The 27963-nt window shown below is 41.7% G+C and overlaps 4 protein-coding genes and 1 long non-coding RNA gene across 5 annotated transcripts; 3 read left to right on the plus strand and 2 right to left on the minus strand.

Moving 5' to 3' along the window:
- The first annotated feature begins 37 nt into the window (after positions 1 to 37).
- asb11 (ankyrin repeat and SOCS box containing 11) lies at positions 38 to 3715 on the plus strand. Its single transcript, XM_068330055.1, has 7 exons — positions 38 to 154; positions 1920 to 1999; positions 2100 to 2207; positions 2333 to 2483; positions 2568 to 2702; positions 3166 to 3354; positions 3455 to 3715. The coding sequence occupies exons 1-7, from the start codon at positions 58 to 60 to the stop codon at positions 3577 to 3579; spliced, it is 885 nt and encodes a 294-aa protein (XP_068186156.1). The 5' UTR covers positions 38 to 57; the 3' UTR covers positions 3580 to 3715.
- Positions 3716 to 5096: 1381 nt separating this feature from the next.
- Positions 5097 to 9380, minus strand: LOC137605388 (gastrin-releasing peptide receptor-like). Its single transcript, XM_068330054.1, has 3 exons — positions 8870 to 9380; positions 7287 to 7638; positions 5097 to 6594 (listed from the first exon to the last, which is right to left on the minus strand). Exons 1-3 carry the CDS (start codon positions 9283 to 9285, stop codon positions 6280 to 6282), a joined length of 1083 nt encoding a protein of 360 aa, XP_068186155.1. The 5' UTR covers positions 9286 to 9380; the 3' UTR covers positions 5097 to 6279.
- Positions 9381 to 10870: 1490 nt separating this feature from the next.
- On the plus strand, positions 10871 to 19308 carry LOC137604907 (lanC-like protein 3). The gene is made up of 5 exons (XM_068329148.1): positions 10871 to 13438; positions 14813 to 14936; positions 16632 to 16829; positions 16906 to 17113; positions 17982 to 19308. Exons 1-5 carry the CDS (start codon positions 12911 to 12913, stop codon positions 18139 to 18141), a joined length of 1218 nt encoding a protein of 405 aa, XP_068185249.1. The 5' UTR covers positions 10871 to 12910; the 3' UTR covers positions 18142 to 19308.
- Positions 17964 to 22871, minus strand: LOC137604908 (uncharacterized). The gene is made up of 6 exons (XR_011037680.1): positions 22758 to 22871; positions 22517 to 22564; positions 21292 to 22211; positions 20503 to 21195; positions 19911 to 19939; positions 17964 to 18093 (listed from the first exon to the last, which is right to left on the minus strand). It is a non-coding gene; the product is annotated as an uncharacterized lncRNA (long non-coding RNA).
- On the plus strand, positions 20271 to 27962 carry xk (X-linked Kx blood group (McLeod syndrome)). The gene is made up of 3 exons (XM_068329146.1): positions 20271 to 20678; positions 24602 to 24864; positions 25967 to 27962. Exons 1-3 carry the CDS (start codon positions 20434 to 20436, stop codon positions 26887 to 26889), a joined length of 1431 nt encoding a protein of 476 aa, XP_068185247.1. The 5' UTR covers positions 20271 to 20433; the 3' UTR covers positions 26890 to 27962.
- Position 27963: the final 1 nt, after the last annotated feature.

Consider the following 27963-nt stretch of genomic DNA (forward strand, 5'->3'; position numbering starts at 1 on the left):
TTCAGGTCTGTGTTTCTGCGTGTGAATCCTGAAGGAGTTTGTTGTTAAAGTTTCATCATGGCTGATCCTCCGAGAGAGTTTTCCCTGTCCTCACGACCATTGAGGAGCGCCTTCCACATTTGTAGAGGTCCTTTTTGTCACCCACTGATGGGTTGTAAGTTCATTCCTCGATTCTTTTGCATTTTCAGACAAGGAAACAGTCATTTAGGTGGAAGATGTTGGGTTTTTTTGTTAGGCAGATGTAGAAACTGTGGTCTAGTTTTGCACATTTGTAAACTAGTCAACAAATTTTTATGTCCTGGACTTTTTTGTGACTTTAAAGTTACATTCTTCCACCAGGATTATAAATATGTAAATGAAAACCTTGCATGTAAATGTAAAAAAAAAAAGTCCCTGTGGAATAGGCAGCAGGACACTGGGTGTGTGTCTTTCTTTGGGGTTGATGTTTGAGCTTGAGGTGACCCTGATGAATCCAGATAAATAAACAGGTCCTTAAATATTGGGAAACTATTTTCATCTTTTTTTGCCCTGTACACCACCACAAATGATTTGAAATGACGCAAACAACTGCAGACTTTCAGCTTTAATTTCAGGGTATTTACATCCAAATCAGGTGAAAGGTGTAGGAATTGCAAAAGTTTTGACATATGCGTCCCACTTTTTAAGGGACCAAAAGTAATTGGACAATTGGCTGCTCAGCTGTTCCATGGCCAGGTGTGGACAAAAGGCCTAGAGTTAATTCAAAGTTTGCATTTGGAATCGAATTGCTATCAACTCTCAATAGGAGGTCCAAAGAGCTATCATTATCAGTGAAGCAAGCCATCATTAGGCTGGAAAAGCAAAGCAAATCCATCAGAGAGATAGCAAAAACATTAGGTGTGGCCAAATCAATTGTTTGGAACATTCTTAAAAAGAAAGAACACACCGGTGAGCTCAGCAACACCAAAAGATCCGGAAGACCACGGAAAACGACTGTGGTGGAAGACAGAAGAATTCCTTCCCTGGTGAAAAGAAACCCCTTCACAACAGTTGTCCAGATCAAGAACACTGCAGGAGGCGTCTCTGTGTCAACAATCGAGAGAAGACTTCACCAGAGTGAATACAGAGGCTTCAGCACAGGATGTAAACCACTGGTGACCCTCAAAAACAAGGAAGACCAGATTAGAGTTGGCAAAAAAAACATCTAAAAAAGCCGCTACAGTTCTGGAACAACATCCTTTGGACAGATGAGGCAAAGATCAACTTGAACCAGAATGATGGGAAGAGAAGAGTATGGAGAAAGAAAAGGAACCGCTCATGATCCACAACATACCACCTCATCAGTGAAGAATGGTGGTGGTAGTGTAGTTTATTAACGCAAAGAAGTGGAATGTTGTGGAATGGCCAAGTCAATCACCTGACCTGAATCCAATCGACCATGCATTTTATTTGCTGAAGATAAAAATGACGGGAAAATGCCCCAAGAACAAACAGGAACTGAAGACAGTTGCAGTGGAGGCCTGGCAGAGCATCACCAGGAACGAAACCCAGCGTCTGGTGATGTCCCTGCATTCCAGACTTCCGGCTGTCATTGACTGCAAAGGATTTGCAACCAAAATATTAAAAAGTGACAGTTTGATTTATGATTGTTTAGTTTGTCCCATTACTTTTGATCACTTAAAAAGTGGGAGGCACATGTAGAAATTGTTGTAATTCCTACACCGATCATCTGATTTGGATGAAAATACCCTCAAATTTAAAGCCGAAAGTCTGCACTTAAAGCACGTCTTGTTTGTGTCATTTCAAATCATTTGTGGTGGTGAACAGGGCCAAAAAGATGAAAATAGTGTCGATGTCCCAATATTTATGGGCCTGACTGTATATTTGAATGAGGTCATCTTGACATTGCAACAGATCATGATCTTATTTTATTGTTTCAGACTCCTGGTCAGACAGAACTCCTCTCCATGAAGCCGCCTTCCGAGGCAGGCTGCTGCACATGAAAAACCTCATTGCTAAGGTAAATGTAAAAAAGCTCCTTCTGTCTGTAGACAGAAAAAATGAAATTCAATGCACAGGGTGGTATATGATGCTGTTTTTCTCTTTTATCCTCCTCACAGGGTTATCATGCAAACACACTCACCCTGGACAGAGTGTCACCGCTTCATGAAGCTTGCCTTGGAGGCCATTATGCTTGTATCAAGTTCCTGCTGGACCAAGGTGCAAATGTAAGAGCATCAGGATGTACTGAGATTATATTATACTGTGTGTGCGTGTGTGTGATAAATAAAATAAATAATGAAATAAATAGATAGAATGTTTGTGAATGATCTTTTTTCTTATTCCTCCACAGGTGCAGGAAGTATCGACAGAAGGATGCACGCCTCTCTTCTACTCCTGCTGCAGTGGAGACGCTGCTTGTGTCCGGATCATGTTGCAACATGGGGCCTGCATCCACGCCCCCAATCAGATTACATCACCCGTCAATGAGGCTGCTAAGAGAGGTGACTGTGTACTAATCTGTGTGAGTGTGAAGGCGTCACCTGTGAGGTCACAGGTACTCAAGCTGTCCTGTCTGTCATCATCAGGTCGCTCAGATTGTCTGGAGCTGCTGCTGGCGCACGGCGCTCAACTCGACATGGATCAGAAGGATATCGGGACACCGCTGTACTCGGCCTGCAAAGCCCGGGCTGAAGCCTGTGCAACACTGCTGCTGCGCTCAGGTAATCTACTAACTCTGCAGTGACACAAAAATCAGGATTATTTTAAGTTACACCTGAAAGGAAAATTTAAAATGCAAAAACCTTATCTTTAAAATGAAATTTAGGTGAATTGGTTACCATAAATTATCCATACTTGGTAGATATGACCCGCTGGCAACTTGTACAGGGTGTACCCCGCCTGTCCAGGGTGACCTGGATTTGGATAGACAACTAAAGACTAGGCAATTTCTAATGATCTTTTTTACAAGAATATGAATTAATCAAGTATACTTTTAAATTTTCACATAATTTTTCTAAGAATAGTTTATTGCTACTACTAAAGACATGAGGAGGACGATATAGGAATGTTTTTTATCTTTCACTTTTTGTTTCCAGAACATCACTTAGACATTTGGGTATTTAATAGATTGTGTGTGTGTGTGTGTGTGTCTGTGTGTGTGTGTGTGTGTGTGGCTACATTCAGGCGCAGATGTTCAGCTGGGCTGTGGGCAGGACACTCCTTTACATGCTGCGGTTCGAATTGGAGATGCCACCATCGTGGATCTCCTGCTGGACTTTGGGGCTGATGTGCATTGCAGGAACTCCGACGGAAAGACTCCTCTTGATCTGTTGCCACCCAGCAGCCCAATAAGAATGGCTCTGCAGAGCAGAGGTATGTTGTGGGCCCTCATCATTCATGCTTCTGGAATGCCAAAGGAGCTATAACCCTACAAAATCTAACAATTGCACCCACTCTTGTTCTTCGTGCCCAGGTCCAAGCTCCCTCTCTGAGCTCTGTCGCTTCTGTATTCGCCGAAGCCTGGGAAGGACTCGTCTCCACAAAGCCTCGTGTCTCCACCTTCCTCAGAGACTCACAGACTTCCTCCTCTACCAGTGAGGTGTTGAAGTGCTCCCCTGGTTCTGTGTGCCTCGTATTTTAATACATTCACAATTGTGCCTTGGCTCGCTGACTAACAAAGGAAAACAATGTGATTTTTTAGTCATCTACATTTTATGTTTAATTCTTACAATGTTGCAGACCAGTGTTTTGAATAAAGAATAAATGCAGAAGCTGCTGTGAAGTACTGAGTGTCATTTTTTTCATCTATAATTTTTTATGGTTGGGTTTTTGATTGTTCTGATTTTACACATAAGTGTCAGTGAACATGGGGGGGGAGAGCTGTTGCTTGTCAAAGACCCTGTTTAGAGCCTGTAGCAGCTCCAGAGGGAGACGGGTGCAATCCTCTATTTTAAATTGTAAATCTGGAACAGGAAAAGTTAAAAAAAAAAGAAAAAAAAAGATGTTTAATTAGCAAAGTTTGATCACCAGTTGTCCATGCTTCAACCCTGTATTGGCTGCAATTTACATCAGAGATCCCAGTCTGAGACAGATGGTGTTAAAGTGCACTCTGGGAGATGTAGTGCTTGTAATTTGACAGTGAAGTGCAGTATGTGTAATAATGATGCTGTCTTCGGCGATGATGCATTGATTGTGTCGTAGGAATAGAATTCTAAATCAAGAAGTTTAGTTAAATTTCTGAGTATTAATGCTGATTCTTATATTTATGTGTGGGAACGACCTTCTGATTAAAACATGATACCTATAGGAATCACATGGTTTCTGTCTGTCTGTCTGTCTATCTGTCTGTCTGTCTGTCACCATACTGGATCAGCCTGGTCAGAAAATTCACACAGAATACAATAAGGGTAACAATAATGGGAAATGTGGAACCAGGCAGAAATAAATCCAAAGATTTGAAAGAGAGACTGCACTTTATGACACAAGAAAAAGTTAGTTTTATTCAAATGCCACTGAAAAGGTCACTTGTACTGAACAGTGAGGCAGATAAATGTTATATATGACGACTTTGCCTACATTAAAAGGAAAGCTACAGATTCTCGATTTTACACGGCATTAACGAACTGGATGACATTTTCTGTGAAGTAGGTGGCATCAGTGGGTTTACATTGATGGTCACAGATGAAGACCAGAGTCAGTTGGAGTCACTGATATAATAATTTCAAAAACCAACAAGTAGTTCACGCTCTGATCACAGCTCCATGAGAAAAATGTCAGCTTTACTGTGTAAGTGAAGGACGTCTGACATAAAGTGCTGTGCCTGATGGTCGTAGTTGCTGCCAAGGTTGCCACAGTTGTTAGGTTCAGGGGTCGTGTATGTTTTAAATATGTTTTACCTTCATTGACAGGAGTCCTGATTTAAAAGTTACATTTTGTACATTTTTCACACACATTGTCTTTCTCCTGAATTAAAGTTATTTTTATGATGTGAAAAATTTCAGTGTGAGAAATAAAAAAAAAACACTTGAAATCTGAAAGGGCAGAGAAAAGTTTTTTTTATTTATTTATTGACAGCAGTTATCGATTCCACACTTCCTGTAGAAAGCAGTGACAGTAATACACATCTAAACGTTTAACTGTAATTACACCATTAAATTATAAAGAGATAAATCAAAGCAACAAAATAAAATATACTAGAAATAGAGTTAATAAAAATATTGTCATATCCTGTCTCTATAGTATGAACATGTTATCACCTACACATTTCTATGTTTAGTCAGAGTAATGTTTGTCACTTTCACCGTCTATGGAGCGTTAGTGTGGTGACATTTTGCTTCTGAGCTCACAGGAGCACAAACATGTGTTTTGTTTAATAGGGATGTTCATTGATTAGCAGGTATTATGTATTAGTCATCTTCTATCATGATGTTTCCAGAGAAAATGTCAGATGATTATAATCCCTCCAGTTTCCAGTGGATTTAAAGGACATTATTGTGTTTGCTCAGAGGCAGGGCAATGGAGGTTATTGTTGATGTTGTGCTCCAGACAAAAAAAAATAAAAAAATTTAAAAACCAGTAATCATCTACATTCCACATTATTTAGTAGGAGCTATACGTATATATTTTACACAACTGCACACAACATGAGGTACAAAATTTACACAAAACTGCTTGAAAAAATATTTCTGCCACTGTACAAAAAATAAAATAAAGAGTGAAAACAGGATTAACGACCTTGTTACCATGGACACAATGCGACCTGTCACATTTCCAGTAGCTTTATGACTCACAAACATTCTGATGTCTTCATGACATTTTTTTTTATTACGCACAAGTAATGATTATTTTATTAATTTTTTCTCCAGTACTAAATTCGTCATATTCTTCAACAATGCAAATAAAAGCATGCAGACTAAACTGATCCCGCATGGTTTTCATTGTAAATCACACACGAACATTGTTGTGACGTGACAGCACGAGTCACCTAACATCTACAAGACATTTATCTGTTAGGGAGCATATAAATATTAGTGTCGCCTTTGTTTTTCTGTCATCAGTTATAGTTTAAAACACTGATTAAATGTTTCTGACTAATGTTTGACTTCCTGTTTGACGTCTGCGTGTAAAATATCACTAGTGGTTCAGGTTTATTTTGTTAAAAAGGTAAAAGTTGTGGTTGAGCAGCCTAAATATGTTCCTTTATAACCCAGTGTGTGATGAGTGTGATCAGTGGTGATCAGTGTGATCAGCACGACTCCAGCTTGAGGTGTTCTGAAGGTTTTGGCAGCACACGTGCATTCAGACGTTGGTTATATTTGAGGTTCCGCTGTTCTGGCTGGACAGCCGTCTGGGAGACGTCCAGCACAGAAGCTGCTTTCTGAAATGTCTGCTGAAACTTTTGCTCATCACGATGAGGGCATACGGATTCACGCAGGAGTTGGTGAAGGCCAAGATGCGAGCACACACACTAGCGATGAAGTGGCTCAGTGAGGTGTCCACCTGGTCGTAGTGGTAGGAGCGGTAGAGGTAGATCACATGACTCGGCAGCCAGCAGACAGCAAACAAACCAACAAATACCAGCACGATTTTGGCCAGACGCTTCCTGGACTTCATCTGACAGGAGAGTCGACAGGGAAGGATTCAGTTTCCACAAACAATGCAGTAATCTCTAGTATCTACTGTATATATTTATAATATAACATGAGTGAATGGATATAATTATGTTCATATATTTATCATTAGTCCTGTACTTTGATTTATGATCAATTAGTTTTAATATTTAGGCCTACGTTAGGTGAACAGCACCTCTGGTTCTCAATTTTTGTTCCTTTCTGCGACTCCTCATGTTGTTTTTGTTTCATATTAAAATAGATTTTATTAAATAGATACAGTTATCCAGATATACACAAGAAAATGTACCCAAATGTGTTTTAAACTGTTCAGAACCTTTCAACATTTGACATTATCTACATCAACAAGTGGTTTTCCTGTTAATCCTGGAATTTTAGTTTATAGATACAAGCGTTCAAATGAAGAGATACGACTGAAAGTCCTGAGAAAATAATACAAGGATTATGAGTTGAGATTCCATGCGGTAGATAATCATTACTTTTATTTCTGATTAATGTGGTTTTTTTAACTAGGATATTCTCTGCTCCTTTATATTTCTAAGAACAACTGATGTCATCTCAAACAATTTGATAAGAGAGCGAACTTATTTTGTGTTACGTCAAACTCCTCTGTTTTCTCCCCAGTATCTGGATGATTCACTATTGAATGAGAAGAAGTGGACCTGAGGGTCAGACCTGTCTCTGAAGGGGCAGGTGTCCTTCAGCAGGGATGTCTGCAGAGCTCCTCATCAGGCTGCGGGCGATGAAGCAGTAGTAGACGGATATGATGAAGAGTGGGATGACGTAGAAAATGAGGAATGAGGCGGTGGAATGGATTTTGGGGTGTAGCTCCCCAGCATGTGGGTAAGGGGCACAGGTAACAAATGTCTCATTGGTGTGGGTGGTGGTGAAGGTGTGCATGTCAGAGAAGATGGCTTCAGGAATGGCCAGAGTCACAGACAGCAGCCAGATCGCCCCCGCCTGTAAACACACACTGAGTCCAGCGCTGGACCGGTGGAAGTCCAGCGGCTTCACTATGGCTTTGTACCTGAGTGGAGAACAGACAGTTGTGGTGAATCAGTGAAACTCATGGACTCTGATGACCTCATATAGTCTTTTCACCATGAATATAATAGAAAAACAAGAACAGAACGCACAAGAACAACTACCACTGTATTTACACCTGCAACTGAAGAACAGTCCACTAAAGATCCACACTATATTCCCTTAGAAATGAAAGCATCTGGACGAAATCTAATACTCCCAAGTTTCATTTGTTCAGTTGTATTTGAGTTGTTTTGTCTCATCACTGATCCTGATAATAAAAAATAAAAAAAAACCCAACAAGCAAACAAAAGGGCACAGATGAAACCAGCCTGATCTGGCGGCGATGCACTGATTTGATTCCAGTCCTCCAGGGGAAGGTCGCTTTATTGTTTTCATTAAAGGAAGACATGCTTTCATATCTGAGTGAGAATAAACATCCACGGTAGATCATATTAGCTCATCCATAGTCTCAATTAGTCACTCAATTATCTGTCTCATCAATGAGAAAGTAACTTCATCCCCCACTGCTATTAAATATGATTTACTCCTAAGAGCAGAGATCCAATATTGGACTAGCATTAATAAAGAGCGGTTTATTTTCTTGTATAAATTGAATCATTTAACTTGTGGGTACCAGAGAATGAAGACGCAATTGTGCTTATTCTGTTATGCTTCAGGCTTAGAAACACTGAACAACCTAACTGTGTACACTGGAAGGGTCACTTTATGATAGAAAACAAGAACACTGACCACTGATATAATGATTTATACAATATCAAACCAAATCACTGGAGTTTTTACACGATAAAAATTATTTTAAAAAAATTAAACCACTCTTAGTTCTTGGTTTTGTGCTGCTGAGAGTAAATTATTTTTTTCCTTTTGTTTTTTTGGGATGAACAATAAATGCATAAATCATTTGTAAACCTGGCAGCACAGACATGGTTATAACAACCGCTCATTTACCGATGATGATGATGATGATAATAATAATAATAATAATAATAATAATAATAATAATAATTTATTATTACTATTATTAATAATAATAGTAATAATAATAATTTCGATAATAGTAATATTTTTTTGCATAAAAGTGTGTTTAAAATGACGCCAGACTTCATAACCATCTCAACCAAAACCGCGCGTCAAACGTTTCCTCTCTCGTTGCGCGTCAGTAGTTAAAACACGATGTTCAGGACATTCAGAGGGTGAATATTTGGATCGAGTACCGGTCAACGGACAGGGCGGTCAGCGTAAACACGGACACCCCCACGGAGGTGAGCTGGATGAAAGGGATCAGTTTACACCCGACGCGCCCGAACAGCCACTCGTCCACCAGGTAGCGGCTGGCGTCCACCGGCGCGCAGGTCAGCAGCAGCACCAGGTCCCCCAGAGCCAGGCTGGACAGCAACAGGTTGGGCACCGTCCGCAGGGACTTCACCCACAGACACGTCTTCATCAGAGTCACGTTCCCCACTAGACCCACAGCGATGATTATTCCGTAGATCGCCGCGATTCCTACACCGGGGAGCCAGATGTCATACCGGTGCTGCTCTTCAGCGGGGTCCCAAAGAGTTCCGGTAGCATTAAACCCTGTTAAAACCCTGTCCTCCGGGGTTTGAACGAATAGATCCTCCAGAGACATGGCAGCCCGTGGGGTGAGGACGGAGTGGGGGTGTGGAGTCTCCTGCTGACTGTCTTATCCCTCCTCGCTGTGCGTCATTTCAAGCGTAACCGGCTGCGTCCTGTCAGGTTGAGGGTGAGAAGACTGAATCTCCACAGGATATTATATACTGTACAGCTGGATTCAATTCACAACTTCAGTCAGTTAAATGAAACCAGATCACACAACAATGTGATTCTAATTCACTTAAAGAGTCTATTATTGACAGATAGAGATGGAAAAATAATGGAATAATATGGGAAATAAAGTGGAAAATATCTGGCAAAATAATTACTGTTGAATGTTTGATAACTCTGTGGTAAATTAAACACATTAAACACATTTTGTGCTGGTGCAACATCCCTGGTGCCATTTTCATTGAGCCCCTGGTCCTCAGGTATAGATTCTGATACTGGATTTGAAGGTAAAGTTCTTAAAAAGTGACTTTAAACTTAAAGGACATGCAAATTAAATGGCATTAACATTAAATAACACAAATATTAACTACTATTGCTCAACAGTTGCTGAACTTTTGTATTGTTGTCTTACTGCATGCTTCTGTGTTTGTACCATACTTATGTTGGTAAATAAGAGTGTTTCCTCCTTTTTTTTTTTAAATTTAGTAATCTGTCTGAATTAATCTGAATGGACCACCAGATAAAGATGACTGTTAAAACCTGAATATAAGATGTCGCTTATCTAAACAGATAAAACTAGGATGCATGTCCACTGAAATGAGTTTAGCAGCTCTCCAGGACAACATTTTTCTACTTCCGCCATAAAATAGCCAACCGGTTCCTGTGCCAAAGGTGGGGCCAAAAAGACACAACAGTTTTGCAAGATTAACGGTGACACAGACTATATATATTTAATAATAGTATATATTACTATCCATCTCACCATGTTACTGCTGGCACCCCATAGGCTATAGGACACATGTTCATCTGACTTTTAGGCCTAATGTTATAAGGAAATACGTATATGGTAGTGTAATATTTTGCCTGTCCATCAGATGGGGCCGTTGAGGCAAATAATTTTTTAATATAAATGCAAATCAAATTTTCTTGTATCATGGAATGAAATAAAGATATAAACATGCTTCACTGTGCATAATTTTAATTTTTCAAACCTCTTCTGTTCCACATCTGTCATATATTTTCAAACTACAAATGTCTGCAGAGTTGATATTTTTCCAAGCGTTCCTCTCAGATTTGAACATTATTTTTGCCAGCATGACGCTAATTAAAAAAAAAACAATCATCAGAGTTTCATCTGAAGCACACAAAAGCTGATTTGTGCTCCTGCTGTTTCAAGAAAAAAAACTTGCCACATCACATCGAACTGAGGAATGGATTTCAGTTCTGCGTTAAACTGTAATATGTTCTCCATCGATGCTGACGTGATTTCCTCACCATCTGTCTCCCACTCTCAGATCTTTGGACTTATTTCCATTTCAAAGTAAATAGTCAGAAAAGTCCTCACTTCAGTGTAATTTATTTTTTCTTCTTTTTAACCTTTGGACAAAACTTTATTTAGTTCTTCATAAAAACTTTTCCATTACAAATAAAGCAAAATTATATAATTATAATTTCAACAAAATGTGATTCACTGTTCACTCCCACATCAACTTGACTCAGATAAAAAAGCTACACAGTATGATTGAAAACAGCAGTGAGTTAAATCAAAGTCAATAAATTAAATTAAATTAATAATGCATGAGCAGAAGTGAAACCATCATTGCTGGACACACTCATGTTGGTGTTTTTCCATCACCATATACAATAATAAAATAAGCAAAACACACTTATTAGACCACAGTGCCTCCCCAGGTGTCTTAATGATGGACTTCTGTGAAAACGAAAGCCCAATTCATGAGTTGCTGCTCGGCTAGTGGCCCATGACTAGTCAATAAGTTAATTGACCCATAACCTTATTTTCTTTTTTGATTTTATGTAAATATGTTTATTATGTTTCAATACCCTGCTTACAAAGATTTGAGTGGAGCCTTCAATTCTCATCATGAGCTCTTGAATATTTTTAATGTTTCACACTTGTGAGCAGTGAAGTTCTGTTGTGCATTGAAATGCATATGTTGTGAAATTTAAATAAAATTAGGTTAAAACAAAAAAGTCTTTGTAATGTGTGTATACCACCCCAAGCCTTGATTTATATGTGGAAAAAAAACAAAATCAAAGTAAGTTTTCCTGGGTTTGGGGGGGGGGTATAATCCAAAATCACAATTCAGAGGGTTTGACAATCCATCTAGTCACCAACTGGTAGAATAATGGATTGATGAATTGATGATTAATGTGATCACAGTGAAATGCTGCGTGACTTCTTTGGGTTGACACTGACAAAATATTTGACTCATCCACCACCGACCTTACGGCTTTATATCAAAATAACTTTATAATTGCCCTCACATATTTCACATTTGCTTTGTTTCACTGTCACACGTAAGCATTAGAACACCGACAACTAACACTAACTCACGGATAAATTTAGCTAGAAATCTGCAATGGTCTCAAACATGACTTCACCGTGAATAAATAATGATAAACAGGAGGTAAAAACTTTGTCTCCAGGGGAATACTTTGTTTACTTACAGATGATATATTTCAAATTGTTCACTCGGAGCCATGAAATGTCCCTTGCTCTAGAAATTCTTCTTTCCCCAGTAATTGTGATTACTGAAGTAAATATTTTCCTCAGGTTTAATTTATATCTCTACATTGAATGACAGTGGGCTAACTTAGGCTAGTTAATAGCAGTGACGTGCAGTGAGGTCCATGGCTGGTGAGGCACTGGCGTTAAAAGCCAGTTTTACAAATTTACAATCCAAACAGAGTGGAGTTTTACCATTAAATTAGCATCCTGACAATCAAAACTGGTTAAAAATCATTACGAGTGTACCACTCGCGTCAAAAAAGATCTGATGTTTGAAGCAGAAATTTAAAATCTGAAGTTGGTCTTCTTTTATTAGTAAATCTTGTTTCGTCCAATCTGAGGTGAGATTCTGCTGTAAATGTGCCGTAAATGATTTTTAACCAATTTTCAATGTCAGGCTGCTAATTTAATAGTTAAGGGTGGGTTGGGGGTGGGGGGGGGGGTGGTGGAGTGCTGTAACCCAGCAGAGCTGCATGTGTTATTACGCCCCTGCTCCAAGTAGTAGCATAATAAAACCCCACTCTATATAGAGCAATGTGTATCTTGGCACTAGAAATTACATGATTTAAATTCTTTAGTGATTCTAGATGTTAACAGTCCATATGAATATGTTCAGGTTCTGCACGTCACCCCTGACGTCCAATCAGCTGAGCGCTGTCAGGATTGGACGCGCGTCCAAACTGTTGCTGCCTCCCGCATCCTCCGGTCCCTCCGGTCCCTCCGGTGTCTCCGGTCCCTCCGGTGTCTCCGGTGTCTCCGGTCCCTCCGGTGTCTCCGGTCCCTCCGGTGTCTCCGGTGTCTCCGGTCCCTCCGGTGTCTCCGGTCCCTCCGGTCCCTCCGGTCCCTCCGGTGTCTCCGGTCCCTCCGGTGTCTCCGGTGTCTCCGGTGTCTCCGGTAGACGAACGGATCTGAGGACTGAGGTTTGGTTTCTGTCGCCGTGATGGAAAACACTCGTTGTTTTGCCAACCGCTTCTCCGACTACAGAGGCGCGCTGGTGCCGGGACAGGGCGTCCAGGCCATCGCGGTGGTGGCCGCCGTGGACCGAGTCCTGAAGAAGCTTCCAGCCGACATCAGTGACTGTGACGGGGGTCTGTATGACGGCCCGGCCGGGGTGGCTTACATGCTGTACCACGTCAGCGAGTGTCCGCTGTTCGCGGCGCAGCGGGACGCCTACCTGAAGACCGCCAAGCAGATCATCGACGCGTCGGTCAGGTCCGTGGACGCGGAGCCGGACAAGAACATGCGCGCCGCCTTCCTGCTCGGAGGGGCGGGTATCTACGCGGTGGCCGCGATGATATACAAATCCATGGGCTTGGCTGATTTCGTTAAACCGCTGACCAAATTCCGCAACCTGTGGGAGGTGTGCGCACCCATCAATTTCCTGGAGTGCGGCTCGGATGAGCTGTTCGTGGGTCGGGCGGGTTACCTGTGCGCCGCGCTGGTTCTGAAGCAGAAGCTGGGCATAGAGGTGAGCCAGAACCCAGAAGGTCCGAACACGTGAGGTCACACCCAGAGTACACGATGGGTTAATCTGTTCAAGAGATCAATAAATCAAATCCTTCATTTGCACTATTGCAGGAAACGTCATCCACACGCCGGTGGATTGATTAAATTATGACGGACGTCGTTCTTTGTTTGCTGAGGTGATGGAGCATCGCCTTGTGAGGCTGATGGTTTATCTGATGGAGCATTTCCCCATCAAACGGTTTCATCCAATGTTAATAATCCTTCATTATTACAGACAGAACTGATGCGGATGGGGACAGAGGTCACGTGACCGGGAGTCAGAAGCACTCCTGGTGTTGGAGGAGATGACATTTTTTCCCCAAAGTAGATTTGAAAAAAAAAAAACGATTCCAAGTGATTTCTGTTCAAACTGTCCGGAAAAAAACAAACAAACAAACAAACAAACAAACAAACAAACAAACGTTTGAGTTACACATGAGGGAAAAAGGACTGTACTTGTTTGAATTAGGTCAACAACTACTGATCATGTCTTTAGTGTATTAATGCAGCGTTTCTCATACCTAATAACTAAATACAAATATGCTATAGACCGCTATTTGTCCTGGAGTCCCTATCAAATAACAGTTTTGCTGCAACCTTATTAGTTATGGGTGGTAACATATAGTCAAAATGAATGACTGCCTTTTTTTCCCCCCTGGAACATTTTCAATAACCACATTTTGAGAACCACTATATAAATGTAAAAGTTTCTTTAAACGTCATAAAATAATGAATTTATTGTGGCATTATCACTTTCCAAACAAATAAAATGTTTATATTCACAAGAATGTATAGTAATAAACATCATTATTTGTGTAAGTGAAGCTTGCAGTTATTTTTAGTCTGTTTTTGACCGTGTTAGTCGTGTCATTGCAGAGCTTGACCAGTAGAGAGCACTAACGAGTCAGACCAGTGTGACGTTTACAGACACCAGTAATGGAAAGATGTATAAAAACACTGGTGTGGCCTTGATAAGTGATACAGATGATCAATCCTTTGATCTGAATGATTGATGATTAGTTTTCTGCTCGCCAAAAAAAAATCTACTTTTTTTTCTATCCTGAACTCATGGATAAGAAAAAAAAAACAATCGATAATCGGTTCATATGCAAATAAAATTTATATATCCAGCACATAATTTCAGCATCAGCAACAAATAAATTTAAAGTGCTTTCTGGAAATTTAATCTACAGTGAAATGACACAAAACAACATGAAATATAAAGAGTTTTAAAAAATAAACCAAAAAACAAAAATATAGTTATTGTGCCATGTAAGAAACCAGTCATTTCCTGTGATGATTAACATTACAAATCATTATCTATTTGATTCTGCAGATTCTTAGCAAGGATCAGATTAAATCTATCTGTCAGGCCATCATTGAGTCAGGAAGACAATATGCCAGGAAGAAGAGGAAGCCTTTCCCCCTCATGTACTCGTACTACGGAACCGAGTATCTAGGTAAGAATTCCAGCTTTAAGTCAAGTTAATTACTGATAACTTTGAGTGTTTCCATTTCTGTCCTTACTAGCAGCTCGACCGTAGGGTTTATGTGTTAACATGTGTGAAGCTAACTTTCCTTTCCTTGACTGCATCAGATGAAGACAGCCGTGAGGGTTGGAGGTCCTCACGCACTGTAACACCCACAGATTCATAGTAAGCACAGCCCCGCTGGCCACTTCTGCATGGAAACAATGAGAACCTCGCAATGCAAGGAGGAAATGAGTGACTCATTTTAGACAAGAAATGCTAGGAGTGTTAGGTGAACATACCTGCTCATAGAAGCTGCATGTGTTTCAGTTTGCTTGTTCTCATAGGTGGGTTTCTCATTCAGTTTGTTTGACTTCATAAGCTGCAAGTGGAAAGGAATCCCCAGACTGTGGCCGTCCCTCCACACAGAGCTGTGTTTTCCCTCCATGTATGCAGCTTTATTCAGGAACACTGGGTCCAGTATCATGTTGAATTAGACCCATATGTAAGGCAGTTTACGTCCAATCCCAGCGTTCGGTCCCAGTGTAGACTATCAGCATAAGGGGATGAGGCTGGTGGATGAGTTTGGAGCACATTTAACTTTCATGCAGGTTATTTCATGTTTTGTTGGTCACAGACCTGCAGTTAAAGTTTGCATTATTATTTAGGACATTTTCTGAGCCATCATTTACAGTTGGAGTTGCAAAGACTTTAAAACTTTGACATAAACAGTTATTGACTGAAAACTGCTAGAAGTTAACAAACTTAGCTTGTAAATATTGGAAAATGAGAATTTAATCCACTTTAAAAATATTCCAATGAAAGATGTTTTATGGAAGGTAATTTACCTCTGGTTCCAGCTTTATGTTTACCATACATGAAAGTGGTAGTGATTCATCTCTCAATAAAAATGGTAAAAACATCTATTTATGAGTCATCAAGAATCTCCTTTAGTGGAAACATAACATTAAACATAACCTTCCCAGATTTGCCATTTGGAAGCACTGGAGAAATAAGAATTTTGAAAGCGTTGGCATTGGATGTACAGTATTTGATCTTGAATGTAATCCTTGGTTTTGCAGAGTGTCTTGGACTGAGATTACAAGATTACAAAAACCTACTGAATGCTCCTAAATTTACCCTGAATTTTCAGGTGGAAGCATGATTGTTAACTGAGAATAAGTCAAACACGATCGCACAAAGCATGTTTTTTTTTTTAAATTTGAGCTATTTTCAGATAATTTTGTTGCATATTTTTTTAATTCACCTAATCTTAATTCATGCTCCTCGTTCAACATATACCTTCTGGTGACATTAGTCTCCTACAGAGTGGCATCTGGTCCTCAAGGGTTTGTTTGAGGTACAGCGATTGTGCAGCTGCTCATCTACTCGACAGGAGCTCAGCGGCTTTGGGAATAATGGAGTTAAGCTGTTCTGCATGTATTTAACTTCATCACTGCTGGAAGAAAAAACATTTTTCATCCAACAAAAATATACAGAGTGGGTGTCAGTTTAGAGAATAAAAAGATACACAAAGACACAAGTCCTCCGGTAGTCCCTTGTGAATGTTTGTGCCTGTATGCTTGGGGTTGTGTCTGTTTGTGTGCCTGGCATGGTGATTCTCTGCATGCCTGGATTGGCAGGAGCACGTTTGATCCCCTCGGACCCCCCCCTTCCTCCTGTTAGGTGCAGCCCATGGGCTGTCGTCAGTCCTCCAGATGCTGCTGAGCTATCAGGACATGATCAGCGGGTTGGAGAAGGACCTGGTCTGGCAAAGCGTTGATTTCCTCATGAACCAGGAGCAGAACTGTAACTGGCCTGCAGAGCTGGGGGCCATCATCGAGAGAGAGAACGAACTGGTGCACTGGTGTCACGGGGCCCCAGGTACGCTAAAATGAACATGGGTGTCTGCGCATCGACTTGTTATTTCTTCTTCTGTGAAAACTTTCCTCTCATGCAGGTGTGGCGTATCTGTTTGCCAAAGCGTACCTGATAAATAAGAAACCCCAGTATCTGGACACGTGCATCCGGAGTGGGGAGCTCGTGTGGCAGAAAGGACTTCTGAAGAAGGGGCCCGGGATTTGTCACGGAGTCGCAGGCAGCGCTTACGTCTTCCTCCTGCTTTATCGGCTCACGGGCAATTCCAAATACATCTATCGAGCTCAGAGGCAAGGATTCCCTCCAAATGTTCCTCACATGGTGATAATTATGTCTGGATCTAAACACGAGTTTACAGTATTTTCCGCACTATAAGGCGCACCTAAAAGCCTTTACTTTTCTTCATTTCTTATAATCCAATGTGCCTTACATATGAAAAAAGTTTTAAAATAGACCATTCATTGAAGATGAGTTCTCAAATGTGTTTTATAATCCAGTGCGCCTTATGTACAATTTTTTTTTTAAATAGGCCATTCATCGAAGAGGTAGAGTAGACTAGAGTAGAACTTTATTGATCCCTTAAGGAGGTTCCGTCAGGGAAATTAAATTCTCCGTCGCACTACACACAGCACAGTGAGTACACAAAATCACAGAAAAAGCACACAGAAGGCACCAACACATAGAAAATAATACAAACACCAAATAGAAAGAGTAATAACTAACCCACCAAGAATATACAAATAAAAAGGCGGGTGCGCCTTATAATCCAGTGCGCCTTATAGTGCGGACGATACTGTATTCATGGATCAATCTTGATGAGTTTCAAGACAAAGTGACCCGACAAACATCAAATGGATTGCTGCAAATTTTTAGACACATTTTAATGGTCCTCTGAGGATGATGATTCTCAATCTATTCACCGTGATGGGTCAAAACTGAAGAAACTGATGAGCCTCACCTGTGTTGTTGTTTACTGGTAGCAAACATTAGTATGATTCAAATGCTAAAACTAAAATGGTAAAAATGGTTCCTGCTAAATATAAAAATGTGAGCGTTGTCGTGTCAATCATGTTAGCCTAATAGCATTAGCATTCAGCGTTTTGTTGTTCCAGATTCAGGTCAGAGAAATGTTTTCATTCATGTCTCTTCTTCTCAAAGGTTTGCTGAGTTCCTCTTCACTGAGGAGTTCAAGACGGGCTCCCGATCGGTGGCCAGCGTCTGCAGCCTGTTTGAGGGCCTGTCAGGAACCATCTGCTTCCTGGTTGACCTCCTGCAGCCGGACCAGTCAGAGTTCCCACTGTTTAGTGTTTTTGTGTGAATGGAAGTGGAACATTGCTGCTCACTGACCTAACAAATATCACCCCTTCGGTCTGAAAACCCCCAAGAATGAGATTGTTTAGAAACAAATTCATTGTCAGAGTGGATTGAACCTGGATGGATGGGTGCTATTTGTTTGGGATTTTCAGTTGCAGAAAAAAAAAAGGTGTAATTTGTATCTATACTAAAGTGGATGTGGATGTTCAGCTTCTAGGCTTTACCAGATTCATTCCACCTATTGTAACACTGCCTACTTCAATGTACTTAATCATCCCAAAGCAGGGATTTCAAACAGGGAGATAGACGCGCCCCCCCCCCCCTGCACTCAAGTATTTCTAAAGCGGTACTGGTAGTATGTTTACTGAAACTGCTGTATTTTCTGCAAAGATGCCGGTCTCAGGTCAACATAAATATACAGGGAAGTTAAAAGAAGCAGCGATCACACCCAGTCAAACAAATTAAAAAAGAAACCAGTTAAAAATGTGTCACATAATGCCTTTAAAAGTTTTCTACCAGTCCACCAGCTGAGTGTTGTGCTTCATAGACCTTTGAGTTCATAGCTTTACTGTGTGGAACTTCTTAAATAGATGTTGTAACACTTAAAGGTGGAAAAAAAGGAGGAAGTTTAGTAACGAACTCGCAAAATCATGCAAACTGGTTTTAGAGCAGTTCAACAGATGATCAAACTGGGGGTGTTGTCCTATTTAGTCTCACTTTATTTAAACTGTGCAATATTACCGAGTCACCCGAGTGAAACCAAGTCTAACCACATGTAGCAGAGAGCGGCAGCTGTTCATATATTCTATGTTTCAAACTGTTTGGGAATATCTGATGTGCAGTACTGTGAATTTTCAACGTTTTCGCCCTGTAAAAAAGAAGTTATAATGTATTTGTGATGGGGAGCAACGACAAAGAGTAGAGAAGGTTATTAGTGACAATTTAATATTCTTTCCACTGCAGTCAGGTCACAATGCTAGTCGTATAAATGGAAGATTTGTTTAAACAACCGTGACAATGAGGCCTTAAAAACACAATGTGATCTCTCAGAGTAAAAAAACGATCGGTAATGTTCCTGTTGTGGAGTGTGTCTACGTTGTCTGTGCTGTTCTGGCATCTGCATTCCTGCTGTCCACAAAAAAAGCCAAAAGGATTGCTGTTAATAATAAAGTGTCTGATGTTACATGTCACGAGTCTCTCATTGTTTTGTTTATTTTTGTTTACATCTCCAAATGTACAGACCTAGAGTAGGTTTAGGAATTTAGGAATTTCTCAATAAATAGCTAGGGTTGTTTTTTTTTTTAAAATTGCTGCAGTTTAATGTCATGTATGAAAAATGTACATACAGTATATATTTGGATAAATATCTTTTACTCATTTAAAATTAATGGTTGCATTTTTAAATTGTGCTTCTCCTTGATGTCAGCTTAAAATATAATTAGGAAAATGCAATTATGTTACTTCATCATATAGAAAAATAAAAGTTCAAATATTAAAATTCAACGTCTGACGGTGAAAACTGACACACAAGCAGATCCCTGTATTTACCGGGTGTGATGTGAACATATTTAACATTTTTCTTCTCATCAGAATAAATAAGTTGTTTTGGAGCAGCAGGTTCTCCAGCTGTTGTCAGAAGAGTGTGTTCCGTGTTCCACTAAGATCATGTATGGTACTGAAGAGTGTAAAGAGAATTTCCCCTCTGGGGATTAATAAAGTGTATTTAATCTTAATTTAATCTTAATCTTAATCAGAAAATTATCTTTGACTCACCATCTGGCTTGAAGGCAAAGGAATCCCACCTGGCAAGAGAATAATATTTGTTTTAATATAAATCAGGTTGAGTTGGACATGGAACTTGTATACATAGGGTAGAGGGTGGGGTGGGATTAGGGTGTTATTTTTAATTTCTTTTTTTAAAAATATTTATTTATTTATTTATTTATTTATTTATTTGATGTTTGTTTGTTTATTTAGGAATGTGGGGGGGGGTCATTTATATGGATTTTCAAGATGCGCTCTGGACAACAGAACTGATGCCTTCCTGTCCGTGTTTACATGCGACCCCCACCCCCCACCCCCACGTCGCCTCCGTGGCCTTTTGCGCCCCCCGCAGACCCACTCCGGGACAGCACGATGAAAACATCCCTCCCGCTCGTTAAAACGCAGACGCGCTGCGGCGGCGGAGCGATCTCCCCTCCCCTCCTCCAGCCCAGCGGGCTCCACCCGCCGACCGCTCGGCGTTATGGATGTTCGGACCCGGCGCCGCGTCCCCCAAATGGCGGAGTGAGCGAGGATGCGCCTCCCCATCTCCATCTTTGTGTCGGTGTCTCTGTTCACGGCCGAGACCACGGCGGCTCTCTACCTCAGTTCCACGTACCGATCCGCCGGGGACCGGATCTGGCAGGGGCTCACGCTCCTCTTCACGCTCGTCCCGTCCGTCCTGGTGCAGCTGACCCTCACCTTCATCCACCGGGACCTCAGCCGGGACAGACCGCTCGTCCTGCTGCTCCACATCCTGCAGCTGGGACCCATCGTCAGGTCGGTGGTTTGTTCCGGTGTTGTCGGTGTTCGGCCCCGCGTTGCGTCGCGGCTGTGCGGCGCGATGGAGCGCGTCTCGTTGCGCGCAAGTGAGGGGATTTCTGATCTGGTGCGTTTTGGTGTTTTATTGTTGGTCCAGCCTTTCTTGCGGTGAGGGAATGCGTGTTTTAATGACAGACTGATCGGTACTGCTTGCTGTCCAGTGGAGTCATCTGTTTCCTTCTAAGATACCCATCTTCTTTCTGATTGTCTTCAGCAGAGCGAGATGTTTGTGTTTTATTCACGATCAGGCATCTGAAAGGACACCAAGGCAACAACACGCTGCACAGCTGGAGCTCATGAGCACTGACATTCTTTTACACTGACGAGAAACACAAACATCTGTCCAGAAGGGCTGTGAGCCACAACAGGCCTGTTCCATAGAGTAAACCTCCATCCGACATCTCTGGATCATCTGTACATACACCACCTATAAACCTCTCTAGTGTACACACAGCCATCATCCAGCTGATGATCACTATTAAAAAACAGAAACCACAACAGAAAAGTTCTTTACTTCAAGTCCACAAAGGCCTGGTGATGGATGTGAGACAATTTACTGGTCATAACTTACATTTGATGGAGTCATGTCTGTGTTAGGGTTAGGGTTAGGGTTACTGTTCTGTGACCCGGTTCATATTGACCCCTCTCCAAATATCTTGTAATCAACCATATCTGGATCATGAGCTGGATCCAAATGCACATAGTAGTGGTGGAGGAACGTCAGGAGACAAAATGTTCAAACAGGCCCTGCTGTATTTTGATCTGCATCTGTGTCCAGATCAATGTAACCGAGAGCCGCTGAATCAGCAGATTTCACAACCTTTCAATCTATTTTGAGGACAAAGAACAAACGACTCTCGTAGGCAGAGGTGGATACATAAGTTTAAAAAGAGGGTGAATAGATGGCGATAATCAATACGCAATGAAAATTAGAATTAAGTGAAATGTTTGCATTATGTAGTCAGGACAAATCACAGATATCAGTTTGTGTGACTTTACAACCTATGGTAAGTGTTTAGAAAGGAATCCTGCATTGTTTACTGAGGGTTCTAAGATATGATTCAAATGTAAACAAGAAACAGCTCATCCAAAAAAATATCAAGAGAAAATCCCTCTTCTAATTTGCCGTTTATCTCTTCAAATGCAGCTTTTAAATCCTGCATTCTTAGCAGTTTTAAAGTCACTTTTTACATAAGAAGCTACGCAAATGTGAATATTTAGTTGTTTTGATAAAACCATCAGCTTAACTGTGTTGGTGAGAGAGCTGGCGTCTCATCCTGGGTGTACCCCGCCTCTTACCCATAGCCAGCTGGGATAGACTCCAGCGTAATTCATGACCCACAAGGCAGAAAGACGAGACGATTACAGAGAAATGGATGGATGGATGTTGGCAGCCTCTCTCCTCTGAAATGTGTGCAGTGATGGGTTTTCTGTATTTTATCGTCTTCCAGTCGATTTCTTTGAACTCTGGACTCCCGTCTGGATAAAAAACTGTTTATAAGAGACAATAGTCTGAAAAAGGAAAAAGCCGAGAGACAATTTAATAGCAGATGTCACCCCACAGTAACCCCGGTAAACCACTGACATCATCGGTCTTTGACTTTTAAAGATCAACCATGGAACTGAACATTGATGTCCAGGCGGTTAAGAACAAATATGTAAATCCGGGTCGCCGAACTTAAAGTTCATAGTAATAAAGAGCACAAATATAAATCTGGAACTAAGACTCAACTCAAAATATTAAATAATTGAATGTGGATCTGATCAATACACCAGAAGACCCTCAGAGAACAAACCTGTGGTTCCCCTTTAGAGACAGTTTGATCTTCATCACGTGACTCCTGCTGTTGAAATTTAGAATGACATCAGTATCTTTATTATGTCAGCGTTTAAACTACGAAAACAATATTTCACCAATGACTTTTTTATATTTCAGCTCAATTTTTTGGACTAATCCTGCAAAAAACAAACCAATTCTGACAAAAATACTTTCCCATTGGCAGGAGGGAGACTTTATCAACATTCATACTTCCATACTTTTGCCTGTTGAGTATTTTCACAGACATCTTCCCCTGCGTGTCGTTTCCCTCAGAGTGGTGTGACCCCCGCCCGGCCCCTTCCCCTCCAGCTCACATTCAGCAGAGCGACTTCTGCTCGGGTGAAGAGTGCGTCTAAGAATAGCTCGTCACCGCTGGCTCCTTATCTCTGAAAACACAACCAGAGAAGGAAGCGCTCGTCCACGCCATCAGCTGGGGGGCACTTCCTCTCCTCACAGCCGTGTCATTCTCCGACGTGTTGCTGCTGCCCCTTCAACTAATTCAGTCCTTTATTCACTCCAGCTTCTCCTCTAATTAACACATAATTGTAATTCCTCAGGACTGTGTGTGTGTGTGTGTGTGTGTGTGTGTGTGTGTGTGTCTGTGTGTCTGTGTGTCATGTGTGATTAGCGTTTCTTTCACAACTCCTGATAGAAGTTGACAAGAAGCTGTTTTGTTGGACTGTGTAACAATAGTTGACATAATAATCTTAGCTCAAAAACTACATTTTAGATTTTACACACACACACACACACACACACACACACACACACACACACACAGGGAGTCTGTAGGCGTGCAGGCAGCTCCGTCGTGGTGCGCCCTTAATGAGCAACTTATAAAGGGGACGGCGCCTTGCCCAAGGGCACCACGGCAGTGCTGCCTATTATTACTATTGTTAGTCATTATTATTATTATTATAATTATATCACTTTATGTGTAAGACAGCAGTTTAATGAGATGTTCCACAGACAGACTAACTGTTAAACACTGACATTATGTCCGTTTTGTTAAGAACTTCTTGAGAAACAATCTTTTGACCATGTCTGAGTCCAGACAGTGATGCTCTCTGACTGCTGTCAGAGGCGTCCAGCCCTGAAGCAGTAATTATACTTCATGTTTACTGTATGTCTCACATTGAGTCAGTGATGCTTTCACTGACCCACAGCAGTCTCGTACAAGCTGATACAGCCCGTGGCTTACATTCCCCGGTCTTACTGTTACTCTGGCATCATGTCTCTGCTGCTCCACCCCCGACCCCTGGCCGTCAGCCCGCACTCAGCACCACGGTGTGTTTAGTGTTTCAGAGGCAGATGACTGACTGTGACTGCTGCCAGCATCTCTTTACAAATGCTAATAACTGAGCTAAAGCCTGAACAATGAGGGCGTCGCCACGTGGAGCTTCTCATTGATGTTTGTCAGTGTTGGGAGCTGAATAGTGCTGAGAGCTGCAAGGATCAGACCGTGTGGAACAATTGATCTGCATTACCGACGTACTGATAGTTTCAAACCTTTATCAAACGTGTAGTTTTTGTGTGAACTTTATATTTTGCTTCAGGACTGCTGGGTCAGGTTTAGCTTCTGTTTCTGGTAGAAAGTGGACGTCTGCCAGGAAATCCATTAAGGGGCAACCAAAATATTGATCAAATATTCATCAGATTTATTACATTTGTGGGCTTGTGGAACAAAATACTGATGGTGTTTCAAGATGTCGTCCAAAGATCAAGTGAAGGAGTTCCGATGCCATTAAAAGGCCATAAACCGATAAATTGTCCCTGGGGAGAGATTCATGTGGTCGGCATTTCTGACCTGAAGAGAACGATCAGCAAAGACACTAAGAGATGTGAAGAGGGCCTTCAGAAGATTAATATTTATGGCAACGCTGCAACACAACAGGAGGGGAATTAGTGTTCTGGTGTGTGGGAATGTGATTTTGGTTTTTTATTTTTTTTAAATAAGGAATCTACCAAATAAAATTAAAATGAATCATAATCTGTAAATGATGATGAGAGGCTACACGCGGCGCTAAACGTCCTTGTTCTTCTCCCCCTGCTGCTGCTGCAGGTGCCTGGAGGCGTTCTGCATCTATGGCAGCGTCGGCTGTGTGGAGGAGCCTTATGTCAGCATCACCAGGAAGAAGCAAATACCCCGTGGGGGCCAGTCTGAGGAGGTGGAGAGGCAGGTGGGGCAGGCTGAGGGCAAACTGTTTACCCATAGAGCGGCCTTCGCCCGCACCTCCGTCATCCAGGCCTTCCTGGGATCGGCCCCCCAGCTCACCCTGCAGCTCTACATCTGCGCCCTACAGCACGGGGTGTCAATCGGACGAGGTGAGGGGGGGGGGGTGATCAGCTTAGAGCCTCACATTGGAAATAGGTTGATGGTGTTTTAATGAGTCAGAGTGGCGTTATATAACCTCCTCTAACACCGGGGGGAGAAAATAGTGATTCTGTCTGCCAGCGGAAGCGGCTGTAGGATCAGGCGGTCCATGTCTGTGAGATAGGGAGCTGGTATTTTTATTATTACCAAGACAGATTTAGTAAAAGTTCACTCAAAGTCAAACTAGGACATCAGGTCAGCTAATTAGGCCAAAAAAAATCTGTTCTGAATGCATAAATCTTATTTCTTCCCCCGGCAGTCTGACACTTCTATTTCACGCTCGCCAATTTTAATAACCTGAATGTGATGAATGCCGGCCTCGGGTCGCTAAAAGAACAGGTCGCTATTTTTCAAGTCCATCATGAAGGAGAAGTCAGGAGCTGTTTGTACATTTTATTCCCTTCCTATAGACATGATTTCCCTGGAGGGAATTTCTTCAACTTTTATTTATTCACATTAGTAAAATATCTTAATAATTCACGACCAAATGACAGCCGGATGTTACACAGATGTGTAAAGGCAAGAAATACAGCGATGACGTTTTCTGTTCAAATGATCAGAAGTCAACCCACTAACGTCACCGTGCACCAACGCTTATGCCCATTATTTAACGTGGTGATTCGTCAACAAGTATGGATGTAAACTACAGCTTGATTTGTGTGCAGAGCTCCTTCCTGCTGCTTGTTTAGACGGGTACTTAAAGTTAGTTTTTTTCAGTGTTTATCGACTTGTTCTGAACAAACGAACGAGTGCTGATGAAGGGTTTTCATTTTATATAATCTCCCTAAAAAATGATTGGAAGTAAAACTGAAGAATAACCAAAGACCAATCCATAGACGGTGTTATAGTGTTAGTTGTTGCATTTTTCTGCTGTATTTTTCTGTCTAAATTGTGAAATAATGAAGTTTTGAGCTATTATCCCAAATCCTCCTTTTTGATTGCTGTATTTTTGGTTCCTGGCATTGTTATCCTGTGTTATATTAACATAAAGACCTCACACCTCTGTCTGAGGTCTGTCTGCGTCCTCATGTTTCTCTCTGCCCTTCACACCAGGAACACTGATGGTGATCTCCCTCCTGTCCATTGTGTATGGAGCGCTGCGCTGCAACATCCTGGCCATTAAGATCAAATATGATGACTACGAAGTGGACGTCCGGCCCATGGCTTACTTGTGCATTTTCCTGTGGAGGAGCTTTGAGATCGCCACCCGTGTGGTGGTCCTGGTCCTCTTCAGCTCCGTGCTGAAGCTGTGGATCCTTCCTGTGGTCCTGCTGAACTTCCTGGTTTTCTCGCTCTACCCCTGGATCCTCTTCTGGCAGAGCCACTCGCCGTTCCCTGAGAATATAGAAAAGACTCTGACCAGGGTCGGAACCACCATCGTGCTTTGCATGCTAACCTTCCTGTATGCCGGCATCAACATGTTCTGCTGGTCGGCCGTACAGGTGAAGCTCAACGACCCGGACCTCATCAACAAGTCCCAGAATTGGTATCGCATGGCCGTGTACTACATGCTTCGTTTCGTGGAGAACGCCTCGCTGCTTCTTCTGTGGTACATCTATAAAACGGACATCTACGGCTTCATCTGTGCTCCGCTGCTGCTGCTGCAGCTGCTCGTCGCCTACGGCGTCGCCGTCTTCTTCATGCTGGTCTTCTACCAGTTCTGTCATCCGTGTCGGAGGCTCTTCTCCAGCGTGACCCACGGCCTCTGGGAATGCCCCGCCCTCCTCTGTCTGATATGCAGCACTGCTTCTCCACCAAACGAGCCAATGGGAACGTCTGGTCTGGAAACGGGGAGCCCCGCCGCGGACAAAGAAGCGGCTAACGACGGGAGCAGCGACACCATGGAGGACCTGCCAAACGAAACGACTTACGACGTGCTCGACGACACGATCTACGACTCTCTTAATGAAATGGGCAATAATATACACACTGGAATCAACGGCGACTTTAGCCAGAGTGCATCCTGCAACGCTTAAACCGCTTCACGTGCCATTCAGAGGAAGGACGCTTCCTCTCTTCTCATGCCATCTGTAACCCTTTAAGTGCCACATGAATCAAGTTGAATTTATACTTAAAATGCTTTTTTTCTTAACCTCATTATTCTTGAATAATCTCTTTTACCACTGAAGCACATGTATCCCTAACTGGAGATTTAATATGAAAGCAGATATGTCTAATATTCACAGAGATGGTGCTGAGTCGTCTCACCTGATAACATCCTAGACGTCATTCCACAACCTTTAGTAAAAACTCATTACCAGCAACGTCACGTCCACATCTATGCTGCATTACCGACCACAACGACCCATGCATTTCAATTGATTGTATCTAGTGTGACTCTGGCATGGAGGTGTGCATGTGTGGAACCTCAGACAAGGTGTATTTGTCATTCTGCAGGGGGCGATCTGTTTTGTAAAAGGTTTTTTCTGAGCCTCTTTGTTCTATGGCTACCAACAATCAGCTGTTGTTGTTTTTTTTACTCCTTAAGAGCTTTATCATCAAATGGAGCTGCTTCTGTTATGTATTTGTGCTTGAAGATGAGATGCCGATCTCCACACATCCCCTTTGGAGCCTGTTTGATTAACTAACACGCTACTACTGTAAAGCACGGAATGTCATGCACGATTTCAGAATGGGCTTTGATTCAAATGCTGTGATGTGAAATGCTTTGTTTGGTTGTATCTGAAGTTTTCTAAACCACTCTTATTGTGTCAGTGCTGTGTGTCTCAATACAATATCTAGAATGCACATACAAAATCAACTAACTGAAAAATGTTAATTGCAACAAGTCCTTTTGCTTATTTTGAATCATTTGATGTATAATTGTGTGTGTGAGAATGTAAATGTTTTTGCACTAACCTCTTTTTGCAATGTATGTTCAGAAGAGCAACAAGCCGTTTGCTCCTGTTTATATAACCTTGAAGCCAAAAAAATGTGAAAACCTAATGGCACACACACACACACACACACACAGTTCTCACCGAGTAACACAGAAGGCATCTAGAAGATAAACCTATGAAATCTAAATAAATTTATATTTATATGTGAAG

This window comes from Antennarius striatus, chromosome 12 (genome assembly GCF_040054535.1).
Source record: "Antennarius striatus isolate MH-2024 chromosome 12, ASM4005453v1, whole genome shotgun sequence".
NCBI classification, from domain to species: Eukaryota; Metazoa; Chordata; class Actinopteri; order Lophiiformes; family Antennariidae; genus Antennarius; species Antennarius striatus.